At 35.3% G+C, this 16,660-nt stretch overlaps 1 protein-coding gene across 1 annotated transcript in view; it reads right to left on the reverse strand.

The window, feature by feature from the left end:
• Positions 1 to 16,660, reverse strand: part of PKHD1L1 (PKHD1 like 1) — a 152,328-nt gene that overhangs the window by 40,105 nt on the left and 95,563 nt on the right. Inside the window, 9 exon segments of the mRNA XM_087447119.1 lie at positions 2,745 to 2,918; positions 4,629 to 4,758; positions 5,507 to 5,625; positions 7,230 to 7,359; positions 8,633 to 8,781; positions 9,122 to 9,210; positions 12,679 to 12,850; positions 13,411 to 13,570; positions 14,491 to 14,642. Coding sequence (XP_087303245.1) covers positions 2,745 to 2,918; positions 4,629 to 4,758; positions 5,507 to 5,625; positions 7,230 to 7,359; positions 8,633 to 8,781; positions 9,122 to 9,210; positions 12,679 to 12,850; positions 13,411 to 13,570; positions 14,491 to 14,642 — 1,275 coding nt within the window.

Raw genomic sequence — 16,660 nt, forward strand, 5'->3', positions numbered from 1 at the left:
AGCTTCTATTGGCAGACTATGACCAATAGGCAGAAGTTATAGTGGGATAACTGCTTGCCCAAATAAAGATTTTCTAAGACTAGAGCTGTTGCAAAAAGGACTAGGCGGTATTGTGAACAAGTGAGGATCTACTGAAACAGTGCAAGTCAAGAATAAATGCTCTACTTCTGGTACCAAGATTGTGGGATCCAAATACCACCCTCCTAAAAAGAATGAGGGTTACTTGGAGGAACAACTTAGTATTCCCAGTCTCAGAAAAAAAGATTACAATATGTGCTTGCCATATCAGAAAGGGAAGAGGCCAAAAAAATCTAAGTTACGTCAAAAGAACTTAGGCACAAACAGCAAGAGGTTCTGAAGATCAATAGTGGGGCATTTTGAGTATCAATAAGATTAACAATCATAATGGATTAGAACATATCAAATTTAAACATATCAAATATGTTTAAATCCATGAAGCTTATAATGATATTAATAAAATAAAACAAAACCTCTTGTCATCTTTGGAGGCTGCTTGGGAACCAACTCATTATTTTGAAAACTAGCTAATAAGAGGAAAGAATCAAGCATTTTTCTTACATTTCCTATATAAACGTGTCCTTCAGGGTAGTCAAATAGTTGTTTGGAGAAGCTTCTCTTCACAGAAGTAGTCTAGATTATAAATGAGGAGTGAATGGTAGAATGAAAATATCACCATTTTAAACCTCAGTGATTTAATAGATCCAGGCAATGATTATTAATGCCTGTTAACATCACAAAAGGAGAAACGATCATACATTATATGCCTACTAATGGAAGAGTACACCACCAACTATGAAGAATTCTTGCCTAAAAATTGAGTCTAATCATTTTTCTAGTTCTAAACTACCCATGCATAGAAAATACAAGGGAGACAGGAGTAAGTTAAATTCTAGGGATGCAATCACTAAATTCTAAACTGTTGGAAACACTATAGCACAGATGACCTGTTTTCTTTCATAAATAAATTGCAAGGAAAGAGACATGAATCACAGAGATTTAAGATTCATAACCAATTGCAACATGGATCTTATTTAGATACTGATTTGAACAAAGAGAGTGCAAGAGAAAGAGAAAGAAAAAGAGAGAGAGAAAGAAAGAAAAAGAAAAAACTAGTGGAATTTGAACAACCATTTGATGATAAGGAATTATCACTAACATTTTTAAGTCTGATACTTATAGATGTTTTTTAAAAAGTCTCTTAGAGTTACATAATGAAATATTTCTAGATGAAATAATATGTGGTTGCTTTATTTACAATTGCCAAGATATGAAACAACCTAAGTGTCCATCAATGGATGAATGGACAAAGAAGATGTAGTATGTATAAATAACGGAACATTATTCAGCCATGAGAAAGAAGGAAATCTTGCCATTTGTGACAACATGAATGGACCTTGAGGGCACTATGCTAAGTAAGATAAATCAGACAGAGAAAGACAAATACTATATGATATCACTTATACGAGGAATCCAAAAAAGCCAAATTAGCGAAAACAGAAGGTAGAATGCCAGTTACCAGGAGCCAGGGGGTGAGAGAATTGGGGAGACGTTTAAGGGTACAAACTTGCAACTAATAGATAAATAAGTCCTGGAGATCTAATGCACAGCACAATGATTACAGTCAACAATACTACATTATAAACTTCAAAGCTGTTAAGAAACTAGCTCATAATAGTTCTCACCACAAAAGAGAGAGAATAATTATGTGACATGATAGAAGTGTTAGCTAATGCTATGGTGGTAATCGTATTGCAACATATAAATGTATCAAATCAACATATTGTACATCTTAAACTTACACAATGTTATATGTCAATTATATCTCAATAAAAAGAAAAATATATGTGGTTGCTTTAAAATAATCCCTGGGCTTGAAGAGAGGGGGTGGGCATATAGACGAAACAAGATTGACCAAAGCTGATAATTATGGTAACTGGTAATGAGTACACTGGGAATTATTATACTATTTTCTCTATTTTTGGTATATGTTTGAGGTTTTCCTTCCAACAAAAATAACAGATCTGTTGTGCTTGTTATAAAATGATTTCTGTTTGGATGAGAGGCTGGGCTAGCTGTTATCTAAGGTCATTGTTAATTTGATAATTCTATTGTCTATGAAGATAAAATAAGTAGAATAATGTTAGGGATTTGGCTTTGGATTTTGGTTTCACCTGGGCTACATAGTCCCTCTTAAGGCTTTATTTTTCCATGTGTTAAAAACAAAACCCAAAATGGAGTCACTTATGCTAAGCCCATATTACCAAACCAAGACTTAACTTAATTACAGTTTCGGATCTCCCAGAAATGAGATCTTAAACCCATCAAACAGGCATTGCCTGATCAGCCTTAGTTAGGTAATCTGCCTGACAGACCCCTGCCATCCCCTAAGGGAAAGTAACCTTGCAATAACAATTTGCTTTTTTGCCTCATATTAACTTCCTTGATCCTGCTCCCCTCTGCCTATAAAAGTCTTTCATTTTGTACAGCATTTTGTATAAAAGTCTTTCATTTTGTATAGAAAGGAGCTCCAGGGAGCTAGACTGGATGCTGCCAAATCATGAATCATTGAATAAAGCCAATATGATCTTTAAAATTTACTCAGTTGAATTTTGTTTTCTAACACGTGTGACCTTATAAGGAAGTGAGAATTATTTAAGAACTGAATAACACAGAAGACACCATGTTATATTTCATTTAGGAAAATGAAGTGAATTTGTACCAACCTTTAAATGTCATCATATTTTCAGTGAATGAGCTGACCAGGACACGTGCACCAAAAGATTCCTCGAACCAACCTGGATAATCTTCGCCAAGTATTTTGATGTTCCTACTCAGTATCCCAACATCAGCTGCTAATGTGTAGCTCTGACTGGTTCCAGGAACATGGTATCTTCCAGCTGCAAAGAAAGACAGCTGGATTATTACCAATGCTGAGAAATACCTGTCCTCATTAGTTTCTTTGCAGTTCATAGGCCACATAACTTTCTAATATATCAAAAGTCAACACGAATGCATGTACTGATTAGAGTTGCATGCTTAAACATACAAAGATGGCAGACTGAAATTATGATACTTTCTTATTTATGAAACAAATATAATCAAAAGTATTTCTTCTATTTACACCAGATTTTTATAATCAGCAATTATGAAGTTATTGCTTCATAGGTAGTTTGCAATCACTTCAAATTATACCCCCAAATACTGTTACAAGGCAACTTGAGAAGATTATTGTAATTTTAATAGATGAGGAAATGAGGTAGGGAAGTAAAAGAATTTGCCCAAGGCCATGTGGAGAATCAGCGACACACAGATATTATCTCTCCTGACCCTAAACCTTGGTTTGTTCCACATCTCCTGTGGCATATTTTGTGTCTACCACAATTCTTCTTCTTCTTTTTTTTTTTTGTGAGGAAGATCAGCCCTGAGCTAACATCTGCCAATCCTTCTCTCTCTCTCTCTTTTTTTAATTTGCTGAGGAAGATTGGCCCTGGGCTAACATCCATGCCCATCTTCCTCCACTTTATATGGGACGCCTGCTACAGCATGGCCTGACAAGCGGTGCGTCGGTGAGCGCCCGGGATCCAAACCAGCGAACCCCGGGCCGCCGCAGAGGAGCGCGCGCACTTAACTGCTTGTGCCACCGGGCTGGCCCCCACCACAATTCTTTATAAATATGTAGTAGCATATCAAACACAGTTTGTACATTTATATCTTAATGATTTGTAAAACATAAATTACATTCTACATTTCTAGAAACCTTATTCAAAACTTCTAGAGAAGCAAGTGCATTTCAAACAGAGAGAAATGTTTGGTAGTTTAAATGAAAGAATCTGTAATGTCAAACTTCAAAAATCATTTGTTTTACAATTAAAATATTCTTCAATGAAACCTTTTCCTTTTGATTTAAAGAAATCATCTAAGATGACTGCAAGATCATCTTAGATGATTCTGATTAATTCCTTCTTTCCTTGAGAATTACAGTTTTACCATTTTGCCGTAGCTTGTCTAAATACGTTACAGCTGAGGAAGGTGCTAATGAAACAAACCAAGACAGAGATGCTCTTGAATCAAGAGTTCTCAAAATTTAGTGTGCATAAGAATCACCTAGAAGCTGGCTTAAAATAGAGATGGGACTGGTGGTTACCAGAGGGGAAGGGGGGAGGGAGGAGGGCGAAAGGGATAATTAGGCACATGTGTGTGGTGATGGATTGTAATTAGTATTTGGGTGGTGAACATGAGAACATGATGTAATCCATGCAGAAATAGAAGTATAATGATGTACACCTGAAATTTATACAATGTTATAAACCAATGTTATCGCAATAAACAAAAAAGAAAAAAAAAGTTAAAAAAAAAAAAGTGCCAGCCTTACCCCGTTGAATTAGATACAGTGGTCTTCGCTGAATATTTGCTGAATGAATGAATGCATACAGCAGGGACTATTGGTAGCCAACACATAAATAGTAGCACCAATCTGAGTGAAATGCTCCTCAAAAATGTTTGTGAGATTTTTTATCAAATAATTGTAATTACAAAGGAAAGACTAAAAATCTGAATATTTCAGGACATTTTAATTACATATTTATTTGGTTAAAGAACAAACTTACCAAGGTGAGTGTAGGAAAGGGTATCATTGAGAATGAGAATTTTCTGATCATGCAGGATTTTAATGATACTTCTAGTTTCTGTCTGGTGGAAATCATAGCTTGTGGTTGTTATCACAATCTCTTCTCCCTCCTTAGAAAAATTCAAGTGGTAAATTCAAGAACAATTTTTAAAATAGGTTTCTATTTCTTAATAATAACTATTAAATAATTCCAATTTAATTTATATCTGATGAGCAATCATGGTATTATCAGAAAGAACAAACTATACATTTAGCTCTTTAAAAATAAATATGCTTATGTTTGATATTAAGAATTCTAAATTTTGAATTATCTCAGCATTTCCTTAAATTTAATTCAGTCATTAAATAAAATCCCAGGCAATATACTTTTTAAAAATTAAACAGATCAAAGCAAATATATTCATATTTTTATTAAAAACTGGTTGGGACAATGTTCTTAGAAATACTTAATACTTAAATAAATACTTAATAAATAAAAATACTTAAATACACTTTAAAAAATTTCCTCAGATTTTTTTTTTTTTACGCAGTTAACTATCACTTGACATTCCTGAAAGGTGGGAAAGACACACATAAAAATAATTTTTTACCCCAAAACTTGCATAGTTTCCTCTCATGACTAATATATTCATAACGTTCTTTATATATCCTTCATCCTCAAGTGAAGGACCTTTGAGACCACAATTTTTAAATGCCTGCTATCGGATCAGCTTTCTGAGTGCAAAGCTAATTGCAAAATACACACTTCTCGTCTGGTTAATCATATAAGAAAATAAACGTCCCTGAGAATCAAGAAGAAACCTTTGTCAGCTGACCCACTGTGCGTATTCACTTTGTACGACATGGTGTTTCCTCTACCTGCCAATCCACAGCATCCATCAGAGACAGGACTTGGGAACCTGCCTCTGCAGTTTCTGAGAGCTTAGTTTTATATATTGACCGTGGAATTCCATGAAGATCCAGCTCACCAAACACCCCTGAAGGAGAAAAACATACTCCTATTTACCACACAGTACTGAGTTAGGTGCCAGTATAAAATTAAACAATTCACTGATATATTTTAATAAATGATTGGACATTTTAGAATGAATGGGGTTATCTGCTCAGGGCTATATAAGAAGGTTTTGACCCTTTGACCCACTTCTCAGAATCTGTCCATAGAAATTAAAGCCAGTCACAAGGAGGGCCGGCCCCGTGGCTTAGCGGTTAAGTGCGTGTGCTCCGATGCAGGCGGCCCGGGTTCGGATCCCGGGCGCGCACAGACACGCTGCTTCTCCAGCCATGCTGAGGCCGCGTCCCACATACAGCAACTAGAAGAATGTGCAACTATGACATACAACTATCTACTGGGGCTTTGGGGGAAAAATAAATAAAAATAAATAAAATTATAAAGCCAGTCACAAGGAAACATGAATGAGGATGCTTACGACAACAATATTTAGAAATATTATAAAACTAGAATTAATCCAAATGGACATCAATAAGAGAATGATGGAATAAATTATAATATCATAATACAGTACAGTAATATGCTATAAAAAGGAAGAGTGTTATCTATAAGTATTGATCTAGAACGATATCCATAATATGTTACTGAGAAAAGAAAATTGCATGTAATATATTTAGTTTGACCATGTTTTTGTAAAAGGCACAATACTACCACCACAAATCGATATATGTAATATGAATATAGTCATAGATAAAAAACATGGGAAGACATGTAAAAATTGCTAACTAATGCTAGTTTCCTCAAGAGGGGGTTAGAATCAGCAAGATGTATATTTTTCTTCATATTTTTTCTTGATATTTTTCTGTATTTGAAATGTTACTTTTGAAATAAGAAAATAAACACATAAAAACAAAAATTTTTTAAGATAAAATTTGTCTGCCTCAGGACATCTACCAGTGGAGAGCTGACATTCAATCTCAAGCCATTTTTTATCCCCCTATTTACTGATTGCCACTGTTTTAGAAATTGTATAGTGTAGCAACTACAGCACATGCTAGTATGTGTCTTTTTAATGAAGTAGTATTAATAAATGCAGTTATTAACTGTGACCAAATTAAACTCGCTCAGTTCCTTTGCTTTCCAGGCTCAAATAGGATTATGTACAGTCACACAAATGCAACAGGGAAGTTCAAGTTCGGCAACAGTTGTGATTGGATAACTGATAGCAGAGTCAACTGATCCACAGATTATTAATACTGTAAATGGAATACTGTGTAGAAAAGTTAGCTTTTAGGAGAAAAGCACTAAAATATGAAAAGTATTATTGCTTATATAAAGAAAAGATTATCAAGAAAACCAGATTGGAGAAGTAATACACATATGGAGAGATTTGTCATGTTAGTTTTGCAAAGAATTACATTTTGGTTTAAAATATACACATCAATATCTATTTTAATGTGATATGATTTAATTTTAAAAATCTTCACTACTTTTATAACCCTTTACTATTAATAAATGTCTGTAAAGCTTTTCATACCATAACATCATGAACTGATGAGTACTTTAGTGCTATATGTCTTAAAATAGATTCTCAAATCTGATATGACACTTTTGGCATCTGGAAACACATACCCAAGACCTTTGATCCTTGATTTGGTCCTTCTGGAAGAGCCCATTCTGGAGTAGAATGATTTCCTCTAAGAACAATCTGTAATTCTCCTTTAAAAGGGTTATCTTCCCAGCCACCAATTAATCTACCTCCCTGCAGTGAAGCAGAAAATTGTGAATACTTAAAAACTGAGCAGAAAAAAATAGCCCCCATAAAAAAGGAATTAGGAAGATATTGGCAGCCTCTTCTAGAAAAAAGGAATGACTTTTGTTATACAAGGAATAGTACTGTAACTGGAAGCAAGCTTAATTTAACCCATTCACTTTGGGATAGGCGGTATAAATTATCTTTCCCAGGTCAAATTCATATCTACTTACTGTCAGAACTAGGACCTAAAACCGAGACCTGCCTAGACCTAAAATAGTGCTATTTGGACAGGTCACCATATTTTTTAGGATAATATGACATATATAAAATATACTCTTCACACTTACATGCAAGCTATGCCAATTATGAGCCATCATTGTTGATAAGAATAGCTACTACTAAATGCTTGCTGATTCTATGTCAGGCATAATGTGTAAGGCTTTACATATATTATATCACTTAACCATTACACTAAACCCATGAATTGGTATTATTATTCTCATTTTATAGGTGAGAAAACTGATGCTAAGAGAGGTCAAATAACTTATCCAAGGTTGTCCAACTAACAAACAATCAGGGAAAGATGTGATCGTAGCTTTAATTTACCTCAAAGCTCAGGCATCTAACCAAAATATCACACATCTTTAAAGCCTTAAAGGCTTAGTTTTATCAAAGAAAAGCTACTACACACTTTTATTTTTTAATGGTGCTTAATAGCTTTTTGGTTAGGCCATTCATTTTAATGAACAATAATAAAAGACTGACAGAGCAATTCAACTGATCAAACTGTTACATGTTCAAGAACATCTGAGGTTTACAGAAAATGAGGTGATTGTTTCAAACAACTGAAACATTTTATTAGTCTGATCCTGTTTTCATACTTTCATCTACATCCATTCATTTTAAAAAATAGTTTGTTTAAAAAAAAAAAGGCTTCAATTCTTTTAATATTTTCCAGAACTCCTGAGGATTCTGTTAGAGCAAGCTGTGAGTTTAGCTTTACTTAATAATAATACAAATATTCTATGTAGGACTGAAAATGGGCAAACCTCACACTCAATAGTAGTATAATAATTGTCCTTAAGGAATGTTTAGTCCACAATTTGCAGGAGAGCGGAAATATAGTGGACTTACACGAGGCTCTCATTTCATGGGCTAGAGCCAGCTGTGTTTTTTATTCACATCAATTGTACACGCTTTTTCACAATTTGTTCAGTCAGTCTCCCACATTTTAGAATTTGGTTAATAAGGGTATAAATGACAAGACGTTCACTCTTACCTGCAGGAATATGTAGGTAGCATTCAAAACAACTTTTCTGTAAGAAGACTCTGCAGCTCCCGCATTACGTTTATCTTCCAGTTCTAGAACACCCCAAATAATGAGCCTTTCCATTGGTGGAATATCTGTGTCTGCTACAATCCATGTTCCTATAAAACAATACTTCAATATAAGAAATGTAATCCATAGACTATAGCCTATACATAAAACATTGACAACTTATCAGTGAGTCCTGGTTTTGAAGTTTGTGACCCTTTTTCCAGACAATGATGGATTCTTGTCTCTCCCAGAAAATCTATTATTCTTAATATTCAGGCTTAAATCCACATAAAACTCAGAAGGCTGGGTCTTGTGCCCAGGACACAATAATAGAATCCTCCATTTGTTGTTTCCCCAAGGTGTGCTGGATAAAAGTGGAATGCTAGGGCATCCATCCTCATGTTGGATAAATAAAATAAGCATTTTATTTCTTTATGTTTATGTGTTTACCTTCAGGAATAACCACATTTGCTCCTGGGTGAGGTATGGTATAATTGTTTTCTCGAGATGATCGCCAAAAAGAATCATTGGACCATAAGCTGAAAAGAGAAGAGAAATAGTTTCATTAAGTATTATCTCTATATATTTAATGATCACGTCCTCAGGGCATGGCACAATACCAGATATTTTGGGGATAACAGAGTGCAAATTAGATAGTTTATAATTTCACTAAGTAGACAAGCTAATACGTGCAATTAGTAAAATACTCAACACACAACTACATATAGTTTTTTTCTCCGTTGAAGAAAACTTCCTTTCCATCCACAATCTGAATCACTTTTTCTCCCACTAAATCCGTATTGTGATACCCTACTTTTGTCCAAAATGTAAATTATTTAATTGCCTTATAAGATTTCACATGATAAAAAAGTGAAAAGAAATGCATCCTTTGTCCACTTAAACATCTACAGATGGTGCTATTTCATGGGGAGAGGGACAGGAAGATATAGTCAGCTAGATTCTGTGAAGAAAAGGATGGAAGAATGGTCTCTGAATTGGCAAGCATCAGTCAATGATGTTAAGCCCCTGGGCTGGGGGCAGGAATGGCAGGTCTGTAACCAGAGTGAAGGTTACGTTAAATTGAAATAAATATGGAAAGTGTCCTGGAGGAGAGAGACTCTTCACTTTTCATCACTATGCCTTCTAGAAACTATCTTTTTTTTTGCTGAGGAAGATTTGCCCTGAGCTAACATCTTCCTCTATTTTGTATGTGGGTCGCTGCCACAACATGGCTGCTGATGAGTGGTGTAGGTCCACGCCCAGGAACAAAACTCGGGCCACTGAAGTGGAGTGCGCCGAACTTAACCACTAGGCCAGGGGGCCAGACTCCTAGAAACTATATTTTAATGCAAATTGTTGTAATGAATATTATTATAAAGTTGATGATATTTTCCCATTGGAAAATGTTCACAGAGGTTGCTCTCCTAACCTGGTAAAAAACTTCAAAAATTCTATGATACTAATTCTGGAATTCTACAAAAGGGCCATATACAGTTTGTTTGTTAAAATGTACATTTTTATTACATATTTGTATTACTGAGATATCTGTTGATCAAAAATTCTGTTATAAAAAGTTTGTCTAATGGGTTTAAAAGAGAGGGTAGCAGTTAAAAGATTACTTAGACTCACAGTAATACATTATTTTTCATGAAGCAATTTCAATGGAGATTTTTTAAGGGTTGGATCTATCTAACTAAATAAGCTGACCAGCATTGTACAGATTTGATCATTGATTTTATCTGGCTTTTCTCAAGATAAACAGCCTTTCATTCTTATCCCCACCAGCACCATCACTATTACTATGTATGTTATACATTCTTCTTCTTGTTGCCCATTCTTATGATCAATAAAGCCCAAACCCTCTTAAACTAAGCATTTGTGTGTTTTGTAGCTAGAGCTTTATATTCTAAGCCTGAGGTACCAGTTCTGAATCAAGATTCTGTTTGCTTTCACTGATAGCTATCTGCGTAATACAAATTAACAACCAACGATAGCCAATCCAATGAGCAGAACTCAAACTGTAGGGTGAGGGTCGGCCCCATGGCTTAGCGGTTAAGCGCGTGCGCTCCGCTACTGGCGGCCTGGGTTCGGATCCTGGGTGCGCACCAATGCACCACTTCTCCGGCCATGCTGAGGCTGCGTCCCACATACAGCAACTAGAAGGACGTGCAGCTATGACATACAACTATCTACTGGGGCTTTGGGGGAAAAAATAAATAAATAAATAAAATTATTTAAAAAAAAAAAACTGTAGGGTGAAAAAACCTATCCTATGACATATACATGTAGCGTATCAACATATACCTCTAGCACATCCTGGTCTAGACCAATCTAAATCTATTACATGAGTCATAATAAATATTAATTAAATATTTAATAATTTTATCTACCTTACACTATATAAGGGCTTTTTGGCCAATAACCTTGATGACCCATACTCTTATGAAGCTCTCTAGAGTCTTTTTATGAGCCTCCCAGCTTTCTCCTCTGTCTCTCTGTAATACTCACTGTGTAGCACAAGTGGTCTTTTCAAAATGTAGTTTGGAGTATGTCACTTCTCAGCTGAACATCATTTAAAGGCTTCCCATATTCCTTAATACTGACTGCCTGCATTACCCGAATGGTCTGATTTCCACCTGTTTCCAACACCATCTCCAAGCCACTCTTCCCCGCACACCAGGGTCCTGCCATATTGATTTTCTCTCAGTTCTTGGACATGTGACACTCTTTCCCACATCAGGGCCTCTGCCCAAGTTGCTTTCTTGGCCTAGAACACTCCTCGTCCACCCTTCACATGGCCAGCTCTTCCTCATCCTTTGTGTCTCAGCTGGAATGTCCCCTCCCTTGGAGGCTGTTCCTAACCATCCCACCCAAGGGAGGTCCCTGCCATGTTGTTCTCTATCCCAGCCCTATATTCATCCTCTTTTATAATCTTTAATCACAACTCACACTTATTTTCTGTTTACTTTTTTGTTTGTTTGTTTGCTTGTGTTGGCATCTGTCTCTTTGGATAGAATGTGAGTGTTATGAGGGACCACATCTGTGTTGTTCACAATCGACTCCCTAGTGCTCAGCACAGTGCAGTGCCTGGCGTATAGCAAGTGCTCAGTAAACATTTTCTAATGGTTGAATGAATATATAAACAAATACAATTACTATTTTAATGTATAACAGCCACTGCAATATCTGTATATTTTGAATTGTAGTTCACTTAATAAATAACATTGATTTGTACTTGATGTATAGTAGTGGGCTCTTAAGTGCCCACTAAATGTTAGCTCTTATCATCACCATTATTATTTTTATGATTATTATTTGTCCAAAGGGACAAAAATTTATATCAAATCAGGATCATGCCTTTAAGGGTCTTAAAGACTAGTACCATAATATATTAGCAACATCATGTATGGTAATTACAATAATACAAGGTAGAAAGTGATGTTTCACAGAAGAAATAAAGGTAAAGGGCTATATAAGCTTCAACAATAGAAAAATTATTTTTAACTGGAAGAATTAACATATATTTAGGAGATCAAATATTTGAAATGAAATTAAATAAGTTTTATTATGAGATTTGACCAAGACAGTTATTCTAGAGAAAGAGACACCACCTGCTAAGAAAGCACTGGATTAACGAGGAGACAGTTTCTGGTGCTGTTATGGGTGTGTCATCAAGAAGTTCTGTGATACCAGGTAACTCACTTAAGGTCACTGGGCTTCAGCTTTCTCGTCTGTATAATAAGGGAGTTGGTCTAATAATCCAGATCTAACATTCTGCAAGTCTGAGATTACCAGTAACTTTCACACATAAGTTTCGTGAGGTTTTTCCATTTTCTCATCAGGGGTATAAGGTTCAAGTAAAACAAGGAGTGTGGAAGTGCTTTGTGATCTACAGGGCCCCGTGTGGGAGGAATGCACTGTGCATTACTTTCTCACCCAGGAGTGACGTATGAAAAGGATTATGTCAAGAGCTACTGAGGGCATGAACAAACAAAAGGCCTATATACTTATATGTGGCTGGTCGCTTCCTGGGAATTGGTTTTCTTGATGAGGGATGTACAGGAAAGCAGCCCTGGAGCATGCAGCAGTAAGCTTGGAAATTAATAATAACATCTTTCACATCAGGATCCAGAGTCCCAGAAACGGGCTGGCTCTGACGAAGGTCATTTCTTCCTGACACTGAAAATGAATTAAAAGCAGTTTAAATTAACATGATGATCAAAGTTCTTGAATGTAAACAAAATCATGGCAATTTGAAAATATCCTTTAGATAGTAACTTGACATAATTCAAATGTATGGAGTAAGTATGGAGAAATTCCGACAAAATGCACATCTTATTGAGAAGCACGTAACCAAAATATCTTGACAAAAATGAATACTTTAGAACTCAATTAAAATTTATTCTTAAATATTTTTATTTTCTAAAAATAATTAAATAATAAAAATGGAAACAAAATGTATGACAGCTTCCATTGTACTCATTTCCTCTAATTTTGTGAAATGTTGGGGCCACGCGTTGAGTGTTGGTAGTATCTCCAAACGTAAAATGTAAGTTCTTAATTCAACTCAAGACCTTTTCCAGCATAAATTTAGTCTCCAGTCCTTTCATTCAACAAACATTTCTTGACTCCTGCTATATACAGGGTACTGTACAACACATTTGCCCATTAAGGAATTTTTCTCCTGCTTTAGAAAAAGCATTAGATAAAATAATCACTTCTGCCTAATGAATACATACCCAGGTAATACAGAGTACTAGTGTTTGCTTCAAGGTGCCAGTCTCCATTCTTGCTAGTATTCCAATCCAATGGATTTGAGGAGCCATTCCTTATATCAATAATATTAAACATATCAGGATTTTGAGTGAAGTTATGAGATATGATTACATAGTCTTCTTCCTATAAAAGTTTGCAAAAATATGTGACTTGTTTTATATGTTAATACCCTGCATAATATACATTAATTTTGATGACATATAATCCCTATATTATGTTAAGACTTAAGTTTTAGTTTTAGTTTGTTTTTCATCTTGCATTTATATTTTGTTCATTAACATTTTAGATGTCTATGGCAATAATGCTAACTCTATCACTAAGGCAATGAAAATCTCTCTCTCTCTCTCTCTATGTATACACATACACACATATATATGTATGTATTTAGAGAATATTTTATTTCTCTAATGTTTGAAAACATTTAAAACAATGTGAGGTATTGTTTTTTAGCTGCACATATGTAGCATAAGTAGAAGAATGTGAAAGGGGATGAAAACACCCAATTCAGGATACTGGTACCATTAGAGGTGGAGGATGGGGAATGAGATCAGGGTAAGCCAGCTATACAGGGGACTTCCACTTCATCTAAAACGTTCACTTTTAAAAAAATCAAAAGTAAATATTCACAGAATGTTAGATTCAGATAGAGCTAGGTGGTGGGCATACAGGACTCGGACTATTATTTTCTGTGTTTGATATATTTCATAATACAAATACTAAAGCCCTTAACTGGTACCTGAAACATCACACGCACACAATAAATCTGTTATTATCACGGTAATAATAACAGGGCTCAAGCTTAGTACTATGGGAATACGGCAGAAAGATTGCTTACTTCTGATTCTTAATCAAGGTTCCTTTTTTTGGTTTGCTTCTTGGATTTAGGGGTGGGTCATGAAAGGTGTGCAGGACTTTAACAGGTCAATATGTGAGGCAAGGGCATTCTGGGCCTAACAACTGGTGTAAGGACAAGAGTGTAGCCCTCATTTGAGTAATATGCAATCATAATTAGTAGAAGATAGATTTTATAGCTTTTTGTTTACCTTAAATCCATAGAATGTTGATGTATATGATATGTTGGTTATGTGATCTACACCTTTAAAATACCAGTTAATGTGCTTTGCATTTGGAATCAGAGCCATCCACCCAGACATATGAGTCAATCGCTTCTTCTGAAAGGGAACAATGCTTGTGCCTATAGGAGAACATAAAACAAACAAATAATACTAATTTCTACCTCTAGAAAATTCCTCCTTTTATGAACAAGTGCAACGTAAAACATTAGTCTAGTCTACAGAAGTCTCTAAATAGGTCAGTATAGCATTTCATTACTTATGTTCTAAATGTCTTTGTTGAACTGAAGGCCTCACTGGTTAATATTACACTTAAATGAGACAAAAAATGCTTTCTCACTTGGAATTTTGAATTGAGATGGAGCCCTTATTCCTTAGGGAAAGATAAAATTGAAACATGATGACGATTACGACTACTACGACAAGAGTGCTTAAATATGTTCATACAATTCTTTAAACATCATTGATCTAAAATATAGTTCCATTTCTATTCTTTTAAGAACTTAATTCTTCAGACTCCTTGATTTGCAGTGTATGCAAACATAAGTTCTGATTTTTTATTAGATTCTCCTATATTTGTTGAGTTATAATCCACGTAACAAGTACTAATGGAAAGTTTTGATTTAGAGCTCTGAAGAAACTAGGTTACAACTAGTCCTACTGCTAATAGTGGCCATGATACCCTAAATTTTGTGAGTGACAAACTTGGAACCTGAACTACCTGTTATGGGAAAAACTATATAATTTAGTAAAGCTTTGGTCATAAGAAAGTGCCTGACAACTTCAGCAGAAGATTTGAAAAGATCTCTTAGAATATAAAGAAAAGATCTGCGATTTTTGCCATATTCTATTTTTTTCCTCTCCCTTCTCTCTCTTCATCTCTGATTGAACTTTATGTTAAATTTGCAACCTCTTCCCTTACAAATTTAGGAGGAAGAAGCTAGAAGCAAGATTATAAAATAAACTGTCATGCTTTTCCTTTTGGGGATAATAAATTCCAATACCAAAGGAGAACAAATTCATTAATTATTAGGCTTATGAATTAGTATGAGTTTTAAAAGGGCCATGAGCAGAGATGCTAAAAATTTATAGTCTCCAAAGACTTGCAATGTATGAAAACAACTATGATAATGTGGATTATTCAGCAAATATCCACTCCTCTTCCCTCCTTGAGGGCAGACTAGACTCCCCTGCCCTGTTGATGTTGTCTTTGGCTCGTGGGATATTAGCAGAAGTGACACTCACAAAGACTTGAAAAGTGCTTGCTGGGTGAGACTTGCCATCTTGAGCCTCTGCCATGGTAATGAGAAGAGGGTCCCCAGGTAGCTACTCTCCCTTCAGCCGGAGCCCTGGGACGAGCACGCGCGGAGCAACCTGAATTCAACCCTTGAGGAGGAAAGCCCACTGGATCTTCACTTTGAAACACAGCCTCCCGGCTGAGCCCAGCCAACCAACCAACCCAGCCCTCAGACACGTGAGTGAAAATAAAAATGACTGTAGGTTTAAGCTGTTGAGTTTGGGGACAGTCTGTGGTGAAGCAATAGCTGACATATGTAAGAGCTAATTAAATCACCCCAGATCTCTAGAATTTCCTCCTATATTTGCCAGACTCAAAGCCCACTGAAGTTTGCTGATGCACGGAATTATACTTCAACCTGACATTTCTTGATAATTCAGTTTCATAAGTAACTTTCATTTTCGTAGTTATTTGTGTTTTTCTTAATTTTTTTTCAGCCGCAGTCATTTTCAGTATGTTGATTTTAAGCATCTTGGACTGAAACATAAATTCTTTGAAGTTGATCTTTTTAAAAAATAGTATCATTAAGAGTACGTATCTCAAATTAATTTTCTATCTGGTCTGAGTCTAACTTTATACACATATTTACATAAAGAAACATCATCATGTGTGAGATGCTTTGATAAAGATATATAAAGATACATGTAAAGTTATACCAAACCTTATTTCCCACTGATCTAGTATACTTGATGAACTTTGATTCATTTAGTGTACACATAAATCAAAGCAAACGATCTCTTTTTCTGTTTTCAATTTTTAGTAGTAAATCATTTTATTTGACTTTAATGGAGATAAAATAAAAGTAGTCAAATTTGCCTATTGAAAGTTGATTTATTTTTTATG

The sequence above is a fragment of the Ceratotherium simum genome, chromosome 23 (assembly GCF_057802395.1).
Source record: "Ceratotherium simum simum isolate JZ-2026a chromosome 23, ASM5780239v1, whole genome shotgun sequence".
Lineage (NCBI taxonomy): Eukaryota > Metazoa > Chordata > Mammalia > Perissodactyla > Rhinocerotidae > Ceratotherium > Ceratotherium simum.